This window comes from Urocampus carinirostris, chromosome 8, assembly GCF_059441175.1.
Source record: "Urocampus carinirostris isolate Australia breed hairy pipefish chromosome 8, RoL_Ucar_1.0, whole genome shotgun sequence".
Taxonomy (NCBI): Eukaryota; Metazoa; Chordata; class Actinopteri; order Syngnathiformes; family Syngnathidae; genus Urocampus; species Urocampus carinirostris.
The window spans coordinates 9894002-9905832 of NC_142356.1; the positions used below are offsets into that span (position 1 = coordinate 9894002).

General features: G+C 38.4%; 1 protein-coding gene across 1 annotated transcript; it reads right to left on the reverse strand.

The window, feature by feature from the left end:
* Window positions 1–1605: 1605 nt before the first annotated feature.
* hmox1b (heme oxygenase 1b) lies at window positions 1606–10013 on the reverse strand. Its single transcript, XM_088341557.1, has 5 exons — window positions 9861–10013; window positions 7386–7497; window positions 5068–5283; window positions 4716–4988; window positions 1606–2669 (listed from the first exon to the last, which is right to left on the reverse strand). Exons 1-5 carry the CDS (start codon window positions 9962–9964, stop codon window positions 2502–2504), a joined length of 873 nt encoding a protein of 290 aa, XP_088197683.1. The 5' UTR covers window positions 9965–10013; the 3' UTR covers window positions 1606–2501.
* Between the last annotated feature and the right edge of the window lie 1818 nt (window positions 10014–11831).

Below are 11831 nucleotides of genomic sequence, written 5' to 3' on the forward strand. Positions count from 1 at the left end.
TATTTCCTTTCCGGTATTGCTACTCATTTATTTTGTCCTGTTTTATTCCGCTTTCCAGTTTTGTTTCCTTCTATTTTTGTCCTGTTTATTATTTTCCCCAGTTTTCGTTCCTGTCCTGTTTATTTTCGATAACCCGTCCTGTCCGGTATCGACCCCATCTGTCCGATATCAACTCGGGCAATTGATATCGATCGCGTTGGCCTCTGGTTTTCTATCTTTTCACGCCAGACTGCTGCCTATCGTGCATGACTCCCCATTTCCCGTAAAATAAAAAGCTTGTGTGAGTAACATCACGCGTTTGGGTCCTGATCCTATTCCAGGTTATGACAGCTCATGGCAGTTAATGAGGACCAGACCCCCCCCCAGATTCAAAATTATGCGAAGTATCCCTGTACTCCTTCCACATTTTTAACATGCGCTTTGCCGAACCGTTTTTGCAGCAATAGACAACAGTAGATAATGGTTTGCGGCCACAACTGTGACTTTTAATTCAGGCTTGCCAGAATGGCACGGCTTTTGATTTGACAAAAGGGTCTTTTGCTGGTAGCAATCTGGGATTGGGGATAATGGATCATGGCCCCATGATTACTGTTCATTTCCGTAAACTTATGTATGCCAGATAAATGTGCCCATTTTTCAATATTCGTTACCCAAAAATAGTTTTATATATACAAACACTTTGTAAAATAATTATTTTTTTATAAAAAAATGCAAACTGTATGAAGAAACAATTATTTTTTCATGATTTGAATTTAGTCAATTTTCTTAATAATGATATAAATTGTGCATACCATGTGATTGTGCTCATTTTGAATATTATGTAAAAATAGTTAAATAGTGAGATTATATATTTTTAACTGACAATTTACCTAGTAATTATTTGATTAGAATAAGAAAATTGACTGAAATCGGTAAAATACTTTTTCAGTATTTTAAAATGGACTGGATTTGTTTTGATAAAAAGAAAAACATGCAAAATTATCTGCCAGAAATTTGACCAAAAATGGGAAAAAATATTGCTAATTTTAGGCGTCTTACATGACTGACTCCCTATTGGTGTGTGAGTGTGTGTGTGTGTGTGAATGGGTAAGTGTGAAGCATATTGTAAAGCGCTTTGGGAGGTCTTCATTGACTTGAAAAGGGCTATATAAATGCAGACCAATTACCATTTAATTCTACATATGAATAATAATTTTCATTCACTTAATTTCTTTCCAACTTTTGTATACAATGATAAAAATAATGAACAAACTCCCCTGAATTAAGCCTTAATCACTTAAACTGAATTGAAAATGTAGAATTTAGTATGAAATGAAATGATCTGCGTTTATATAACGCTTTTCAAGTCAATGACTTCCCAAAGCGCTTTACAGTGTGCTTCACATTTCCCAATAGCGGCCGTGCAGCCATGTAAGGCGCTAACCTGCTTATTAGGGGCATTAGGGGTTTAGTGTCTTACCCAAGGACACTTCGACATGTAACACGGACGAGCCGGGATTCAAACTGGGATCCCTTGATCCCAAGACGAGCGCTCTATTTCCTGAGCTACTGCCGCCCCAAGTATACTTGTTGTCGAAACATCAATGAAAAAGACACAAACTGATATTTACTACAAAACATTTTATCAAAAGCTCACATTTGAATACAAAAATACTCTCAATGTTTTCACAGTCAAATCAGTCAGAATTACTGTTTTGATTGAACAATATGTGAAATTGTACTGCAGGTAAAAGTTGAAAGGAATTTAAAAAAAATAGTCCAAGTTCCTTTTCAATTGAAGGACAATTGCAATGTGAAATATGGACAATAGTCATTGGACGGATTTATAATAGTAATTCTCGGCAATAGTGGTGGATATTTGGGAATTTGACGGATGTCGATGTTGGTATTTTCATTATTCGAAGGGTCGATTAAATATATTTAAATCTGGGTTCTTAAAGCTCAGATTCAGCATAGCCTCTCCCTCCCCCTCTCTCTCCCCTGCCTTCTGTCTCAGACACCACCACAGGCCTTTTGATTGGATAAGCAGGGTTGGGTAGGGTTACTTTAACTTGATTACTTTCAATTACTTTTAGATTACTCCAATACCAAATATGCTAATTAAAGACAAAATAAACTAAATATGAATAAAATGATGACTCACAACACGTGGTAAGCTTTCTCTCCTGGCTTTGATCTCTTTGATCTCCGGCAAAACTAACATAAAATGCGACAGAAACAAAATTAAAATAAATCCAAAGAGCTTGCCAACATCATTTTTGCCGTTCCATGTTTTCCGTTACTCCCCAAGCCTGCACAAAATTTAGTCATTTTATTCATATTTAGTTTATCGAGTAGAGTAGAAAGTGTAGTTAACTTGTTTTAGGGAAGCACGTTCAGATGAAAAACGAATATTGGTCATTTCTTACAAAGCAAAATCACCAACTACTGGCCTGCCATAGATGTTAATGCACCAAAAACAAGGAAAACAATCTGAGCCGCTACATAACGTGCAAGAATGGCTACGACATGCAGATTCCGAAGGCAAAGATGGCCACGACAATTGCGAGGATCATTCTGAAGAAGGGCGTGCCCGTCATGGAGTATTGGAGACTCATTTTGCTTCCCACTAAGTCGGAATCCGGATGTTCTTCGGCCACGCTCAGCATCTTCTGCACGTCTTCGAAAACCTACGACGGGATCCATACAAAATCGGTAAGAAATGCAATTAAGCATTCAAATGATTGATTGAATGATTGTTTTCTGATGAGCTTCTAAGTGGGCAAAACATTCCTGACTAAAATTAAATAAATACATTCAATTATTAAGAGCCAACCCAGTTAAAAAAGGCGATTGCTTTGAAAGAGGTTTCCACAAGAGGGTGCTAAAACTGCTGCTTTTGACATGATAAGAAAATCTTGGCAGTTTATTGTGATTATTTTTCTCATTTCATTATTATTGTACTTAATTCCCTCCATCTCGACTACTTTTTTGGGGTAAAATTGAAGAAAAAACATTTAAAAAGTACGTATTAAGTGTTTTTTCTTATTTTACTACATTTTTATATTATTTTTAGTCAAAAGTAGTCAATACATTTTATTATTATTAAATATATCCATTACTTTATATTAGTTAACGAGATTAAATTACATACATTTTCTTTTTTTATTAATTAAAAAAATGTAAATAAGCAAAGTTTTCATTTTAACTAGGGTTAGTTTTATATGTGATATGGCAGATGACTGACAATACATACTAGTTTTCCTTTTTTTTTACTAATAAGTCAAAAATCAATGTTGCCCCATATAAAACAACTTTTTGGATTAAATACTGAGAAAAAATGTCAGATAAAGTAAATGGCAGATACATTTTAAGTATCATTTCTATGATGTTACTTTATTTTTTATTTATCTTTAAAAAAAATGCATATCAGTCACTATAGCAAATTTAAATCATTTGTTTTTAATATTAAATAAACAATACATTAATATGATACAACTATTGTTTTACTAGTATCTTAAAAATATATAAAAATGAAACTGAAAATAAGTGAAATTTTCTGTTAATAGTGTATGTTTTCTCTGTTTCTCTCGTGTTACCCTGTTTTTAATTATTAGTGAAAATAAGAAAAATATCATTTGGTACATGTGATCCACCACATCAGATAAATTAGCTCATTAAGAAATATGTTTAAACACTTAAAATGATTGACATTTGCTGGGAGGTCGCTGGTTCGCGCTTCGGCCGAGTCATACCTAAGACTTATAACATTGGTAAAATGGCGGCGCCCTCTGTTGGCTGCGGCTGCATCGGCTCGCTACAACGGGTCAGGTGTATCGACATTTCGTTCTGTGTACATTGTTACAAAGAATGACAATACAAAGGAAATTATTATTATTATTATTATTATTAATGGGGTACTTTTTTTTAAAAATTGTATCGTTATTATCATTATTATAAACAATTCCACAGTAGAACAAAGCACTAACTGGGTGTTGAGCTTGAAGGCCTGACTGCCTCAAATAAGGCAAAATAAAATAATGTTATGAATACGTTAATAATAATACATAATACTTAAAATGAACGAAGTTCTCCGTTAATGGGGTACATTTTATGTTTCTTTTTTTTTTTCATTTTTATTCTTTACTCTGTGTAATATCACCATGCAAACTTCCTTTCTCTGACCACCAATAGGACTTATAACACAATTATGTTCTCATCTCATCTCATTAGCTGCACCGCTTATCCTCAGTAGGGTCGCGGGGGTGCTGGAGCCCACCCCAGCAATCATCGGGCAGTGAGCAGGGGACACCCTGAACTGGTTGCCAGCCAATCGCAGGGCACACGGGGACAGACAACTCGCTCGCTCATTCACACCTAGGGACAATTTGGACCGGCCAATCCACCTGAAATGCATGTCTTTGGAATGTGGGAGGAAACCGGAGAGCCCGGAGGAAACCCACGCAAGCACGGGGAGAACATACAAACTCCGCACAGGAAGTCCGGTAGCTGGATTTGAACTCACACAGGAGGTTCCATAGACCTTAGAACTGTGCCGCACACGCGTTAACCACTGCGCCGCCGTGCTGCCACACAATTATGTTGTTATTTTTAATTCCTAAAGAATGAAGGTTTTTCTGTACCACTACGAAGCATTAAATACGTCACACTGTCCCTTTAACACTGGTGATTTTACAGTGTATATTTAAAATGCCAAAGTGGTACAAAAACACTACCTGGATATTGAGCTCGAAAGCCCGAACCGCCTCGGCCAGAACGCCTTTCCTCTGCTCCTCACTCAGCTCCAGAACGTTCATGCGACTTCGGTAGAGTCTCTTGAACAAGTTAGGACTGGACACCCCAGGGAAGGCGAAGAAGGACAGACCCCGGTCGTCTTTCAGGCCCATGGACTTTTGGGCGATGCGACCCAAAACCTGACCACCCGACAGGTCACCCAGGTAACGGGTGTAAGCATGAGCCACCAGGAACTCAGGTTTCTCCTTCCCGATCTGAGAAGACATTAAGGATGAGATGTTCCTCACGTTGTTGCTCTGTGCCCCACCGGGTTCGTTTGAATTTGAAACTGACCTGGCGGAGTCTTTCGCAGTATCGCTTCGTGGCCGCAGGTACTACGGTTTTCTCTTTCCAGTCGGGCCCGAACAAGAATTCCAGGTCTCTCTCGATGGAATCCAAGCGGGCCAGTTCTGAAGGAAAGTAAATGGGTTCCACTGCAGGGTGGTGGCAGTTCTGGTCCAGTTGTTCTTCCAAGGTCTGGTAGATCTCACGGAGGGAACTGAGGAGAAGCTGAGGAACAAGGATGAGAAAATGTTGAGAGCCTATGAAAGAAGAGGAGTATGAAGGACCGATTCCAACATATGTAGAAATAAATGTTTGAATACATATACAGTAATCCCTCGGTTATCGCGGTTGATGGGGACCAAGACCACCCGCGAAAACTGAAAATCCGCGAAGTAGCGGCGCCCCTTCAAAAGTGAAAGTGAAAGACCTTCCTTCTGACAATAACAACATACTTTAGCTAGTGGCATCGAACGGCTTTTACAACAAATACACGAAACCACACACAATTAGCCGTGTTTAGGTAGTACAAACAACCGCTCGCTTTTGGTACAATAAAGTCAAACTTGAGATGAAATGTGACAGAAGAGAATATACTTGCGTCGCGTCGCCGAGTTCCTCCATGATAAACTGAGCGCCACATAAGAAGGGGTGAAGTGGGAGGAGTTAAGGGGGGGGGGGGGGGGGAATGAGCGAAGCGGTAACTCACCATGACTAAGCATTGTGTCAGGGCCTCCCCCTCCCCTTCACAATAAGAGTGTCCACACCGTGTCCTCAGTTGACATAAGCTCGCGCTCAATGGCGTCAAGTCAATAAATGCTTTTATTGAGAAGGTAAGGTATATTTTTTAGACCCGCGAAGCTGATTTACAAATAATAAAGTATAATTGCAGTGGAATGAATGTTTTTTTGGTCATTTTACAAAAGTAAAACAAAATGGAAGACATTAGCTCAGGAAGTAGAGCATTTGTCTTGGGATCAATAGGTCACAGGTTTGATTCCCAGCTCCTCCGTGTTATATGTCGAAGTGTCTTTGGGTAAGACACTGAACCCCTAATGCCCCCAATAAGCAGGTTAGCGCCTTACATGGCTGCACGGCCGCTATTGGTAAATGTGAAGCACATTGTAAAGCGCTTTGGGACGTCTTAATTGACTTGAAAAGCACTATATAAATGCAGATCATTTCATTTTCATTTCATTTCGATTCCCAGCTCCTCCATGTTATATGTCAAAGTATCCTTGGGCAAGACCCTGAATCCCCAAAGCCCCCGATAGCAGGTAGTTGCCTTGCATGGCCAACGCCGCTATCGGTTAGGTAGTGTGTAAAAAGGAAAAGTGTGAAGCTCATTGTAAAGCGCTTTGGAAGGTCTTCATTGACTTGAAAAGCGCTATATAAATGGTCTACATTTACATTTATAGGTACATATAGGCAGTTTGAGCCTCCACCTCAATTGTATAACATTTTATGACAAAATATACCACCAAATAAATGATATTTATCATTTATCATCTATTTAGGAATTATAATAATAATAATAATAATAATAATTTCCTTGTATTGTCATTCTGTGTAACAATGTACACAGAACGAAATGTCGATTACACCTGACCCGTTGTAGCGAGCCGATGCAGCCGCAGCCAACAGAGGGCGCCGCCGACCACTTTTTAAGTCTTAGGAATGACTCGGCCGAGGCGCGAACCACCGACCTCCCAGTCTCAAAGCGGGCGCCTTACCATCTAGGCTACTGAGCTGGTACAATATTCCTAAACAAATGAATGAATTATATTCATGTCAAATATTTAAGTATCACATTATTTATTTATGTATTCATTTATTTATATGGCATATAATCAGGGTTGGGTAGGGTTACTTTATTCGGATTACTTTCAATTACTTTTGTATTACTCCAATACCAAATATGCTAATAAAAGACAAAAGAAACTAAATAGGAATAAAATGACTCAATTTTGTGCAGGCTTGGCGAGTAACGGAATACATGGAATGGCAAAAATGATGTTGGCAAGCTGTTTGGATTTATTTTCATTTTGTTTCTGTCGCATTTTATGTTCGTTTTGTCAGAGATCAAAGAAATCAAAGCCAGGAGAGAAAGCTTACCATGTGTTGTGAGTCATCATTTTATTCATGTTTAGTTTCTTTTGTCTTTTATTAGCATATTTGGTATCGGAGTCATCCAAAAGTAATTGAAAGTAATCCAGTTAAAGTAACCCTACCCAACCCTGCATATAATTGGACATAATTTTTATTTATCCATCTTTCCACATATAGCAGGATGGGTCCTCCTTAGTGCAGAAGGGTGAGATGTGGGTTACCTTATACTGCGGCTTGGTGACTTGTCCTTTCTGGAAGCTTAGCATTAATTCTGTGTTTTCTGCCCTCATGTGACTCTCCAGGGTGACCTTTTTGATTTGTTCCGACAGGTCGCTGCAAAATGGGAATACGCAGGTGAGCAAATAAATGGAGCAAGAGCAGAGGTTTTTATTTAGTCTATTCCGAAGTTCACCGACCTTTTTGAAACTGAAAGCTACTTTTTTTTGTCACGGAGTAGCATGAAAAACAACGTATGTCACTGCTATGTTGTTACTATGTTATTATTATGTTACTACCAGGTTGTCCATCTAGGGCACAAGTGTCAAACAGGTGGCCCGCGGGCCAGATCAGGCCCCCTAAGGGATTGAATCCGGCCCACGAGACAACACTCAGAGAAGCGCAAGAGAAAAACAAGCTGCAGGTTGAAATATGTCCACTTGATGTTGCCAAAGAAAGGTGCCTCGAACAACGACACTGTACTTGTATTTATTTCTCTCTCTCTCTCTCTCTCTCTCTCTCTCTCTCTCTCTCTCTCTCTCTCTCTCTCTCTTCTCTCTCTCTTTTCCACCCCTTTTCTCCCACTCTCTGTCTCTGTCTCTTTCCCTCTCTGTGTCTCTCTTTTTCTCTTCCTTTGTTGCTCTTTGTCTCTTTCTCTCTCTGTGTCTTTTTAACTTCTTTTGCTCTAACTTCCCTTTTTCCTTTTCTCTCTTTTCTCTATCTCTCTTCTTACCCTTCACACATTCTTTTCTCTTCTCTCCTTCTGTCTTTCCATTTCTCTTTGGATTTCTTTCTTCCTCTCCCTTTCTTTTCCCCCTCTCTCATGACTTTTTATCTCTTTTGTTTCTCACGCCCTCCCCCTCTCTCTCTTTCTTTGTCCCGCACCCTCTCCTTTTGCCTTCCTTTTTCTCTTATTTCTTTATCTCTCTTTTTCTTTCTCTTTAATCTACAAGTCCGGCCCCGGACAGAATGTTTGTTCTAACGTGTGGCCTGGCCCCCCGAGTTAAAATGAGTTTGACACCCCTGATCTAGGGTTTACAAAATGCCAGTTAGAAATTTAATTTCCCAGAAAATCGCAATGACCCATCGCTGGTGACTTATTTTGAGAACTCACAGGCATCAGATAGACAAATATCGTTTTAAGTTAAAACAATATTCAATCTTGTGGAATTGTATTTTATGATGAGATGATTATTTCAGTAAATGAGTAAAATCCTTTTTGGGTGTTATTTATGAATGAAAAATGAGCAGAATTATTTTTTAATAAAATGAACTTCAAACATTTTAGTTTTTATCTTATTTAATAGAATTTTCTGTACCGAATTATTTTTATTGATCTATCAAAACATATACCTGAAATAAGCAACATTACTTCCATAAAATGTCTTACTGTAACGGTTTGAAAATTACTTTTAGCAAAGTAAGAAAAATAATAATTAAAGTCAGCAAAATCTTCCAACATAGTATCCACTATTATTTTACTTGATTTTTTAACATAGTCCTGAACTAAAAAAACAAAATTAAATTGCACTAAAAATGAGAAAAATAATACTTGACATTAACAAATATGGTCTGCCATTGGAACAAAGTTAATTTTTTAATTGTCTTTTATATTTGTATATATATATATATATATATATATATATATATATATATATATGGAAAATATTACTTAAAATTAGCAAAATTATTTGCCAATGGAATAGGATTTTTTTTTCATTGTCTTCAACAGCTTTGACATTTTTTTCTTGTTACTCTCTATGTAGCTTAAATTAATTTAAGAGAGTTCTGTCCCATGAAGTTCCCCATCAATGTTTTTTTTTTCACAAGCGCATCTTACAGACAAAAAAAAATTAGTGTGTTGAACTTAAGTCAAGTCATGTTTATTTGTTTGGCCCTTAATCACAAGAAGTTTTAAAAGGCTGCACAGACCACAGACTAAATGCCGACTCAGCTTTTCTGGCATTTTTCACATCTAGGGTAACTTACTTAACTGCCTGTAAAATATGGTGTTGATATTCATTGTCATTATGGTCCAGAAGAGTAGAATGCCTTTCTAGGGAAAATTGGGGGCATGTTTTACGTCTAAGGTAACCTATCTGAGTGCCTGTAAAAGATGGTGGAGCAAATAGGGTGGCCGAAACAACAGCTATTCCAAATAGCATTGCCGTATATTTTCTTCTTTATTAGGCAAATTTATCTCAAGACAGTAGAAAAGGGTCTCCATTATTACACGTAAGTTATATTCATGGCGTACGATTAAAGGAAGAAAAGCAGTGTGAATCATGTATTTTGCAGAGCCACAAATACTAAATCTGCGATCTATATGTGTGATTTTTAATCTTGCGTGTGCATCTATCAAGCATGATTTTTAGATCTTAAGGAAATCGGGAGTATATTTGATTTTGAGTCGAATCTTTGCCCGTATAAATGTTGGGTAGAAATCCAATATTAAGCTATTCAAATGAAACAATCCTTACTTTTCTGCTGTGTCTGTCTTCTGCATCTCCATCGTGTTGCTGCTGTTTTCTTCCAGGAGGCTGAACTTGTGCACAGTTGATCCTCTTTGTGTGACTATTACCATTCAGCTGGCATTTTATACTCTTCTCCCTCCTCCTCTCTCTTGCTGGAGGAATGAAAACAGGAAGACAGCTCAGCAAAAGCTTAGCATGATGCAGCAACTTGGGAGGGAGGAGAAACTGGAGCGGGAAAGTTGTGCAAAAGTCCAAAACAACAGCCGGAGGAGGGAGGAGCGCAAAGCATGACACAGCTCTGATTGTTCGCCAGAACATGACGACGTGATTTTGAGGCCAGAGGACTAGCTTGAGATTTTTCATAGATAGGACCGATCACATGACATTTTGAACTTGATCATGCACAGGGGGATTTCAGGTTTGGAGCTTTGGGATTGCTGAGAACCCAGATCAAGGGTGGGCAAACTACTAAAATAGAATGAAGATAGATAGATAGATAGATAGATAGAAAGATAGATAGATAGATAGATAGATAGATAGATAGATAGATAGATAGAAAAGTACAGTGGCTTGCGAAACTATTTGGCCCCCTTGAACTTTGTGACCTTTTGCCACATTTCAGACTTCAAACATAAAGATATAAAAATGTCATTTCTTGTTAAGCATCAACAATAAGTGGGACACAATCATGAAGTGGAACATACTTTATTGTATATTTTAAACTTTTTTAACAAATAAGAAATTAAAAAGTGGGTGTGCAAAATTATTCAGCCCTTTTACTTTCAGTGCAGCAAACTCTGTCGAGAAGTTCAGTGAGGATCTCTGAAAGATTCAATGTTGATCTAAATGACCAACGATTTTAAATGGAATCCATCTGTGTGTCATCAAGTCTCTGTATAAATGCACCTGCATTGTGACAGTCTCAGAGGTCTGTTTAAAGCACAACGAGCATCACGAAGAACGAGAAACACACCAGGCAGGTCCAAGATACTGTTGTGGAGAAGTTTAAAACTGGATTTGGATACAAAAAGATTTCCCGAGCTTGAAACATCCCTATGAGCACTCTGCAAGCAATAATATTGAAATAGAAGGAGTATCAGACCACCTCAAATCTACCAAGATCAGGCTGTCCCCCTAAACTTTCAGCTCATACAAGGAGAAAACTGAGCAGAGATGCATCCAAGAGGCCCATGATCACTCTGGATGAACTACAGAGGTCTACAGCTAAGGTGGGAGAATCTGTCCATAGGACAACGATCAGTCGTGTACTGCACAAATCTGGCCTTTATTGAAGAGTGGCAAGAAAGAAGCCATTTCTTGAAGGTATCCATAAAAAGTGTTGTTTAAAGTTTGCCACAAGCCTCATGGGGGACACACCAAACATTGGAAGAAGGTGCTCTTGTCAGATGAGACCAAAATCGAACTTTTTGGCAACAATGCAAGACGTTGTGTTTGGCGTAGAAGCAGCACAGCTCATCACCCTCAACACACCATCCCCATAGTCAAACATGGTGGTGGCAGCATCATGGTTTGGGCCTGCTTTTCTTCAGCAGGGACAGGGAAGATGGTTCAAATTGATGGGAAGATGAATTGAGCCAAATACAGGACCATTCTGGAAGAAAGCCTGATGGGGTCCGCAAAAGACCTGAGACTGGGACGGAGATTTGTCTTCCAACAAGAGAATGATCCAACACATAAAGCAAAAGATACAATGGAATGGTTCACCAAAAACATATCAAGGTGTTACAATGGCCAAGTCAAAGTCCAGACCTCAAGTGGCAAATGGTCACAAAGTTTAAGGGGGCAAATAGTTTTGCAAGCCACTGTAGATATAGAACTAGTAATAAAAATATTTTTGGGGGGTGAAAACTTTGTCCCTTTGTGTGTCCACAACACAAATACTACAAAATTACTGCAAAACTACATATCAAATTCCGTGCTTTAAACAATCTAGCATATTATTTTGTCTGATCAGAA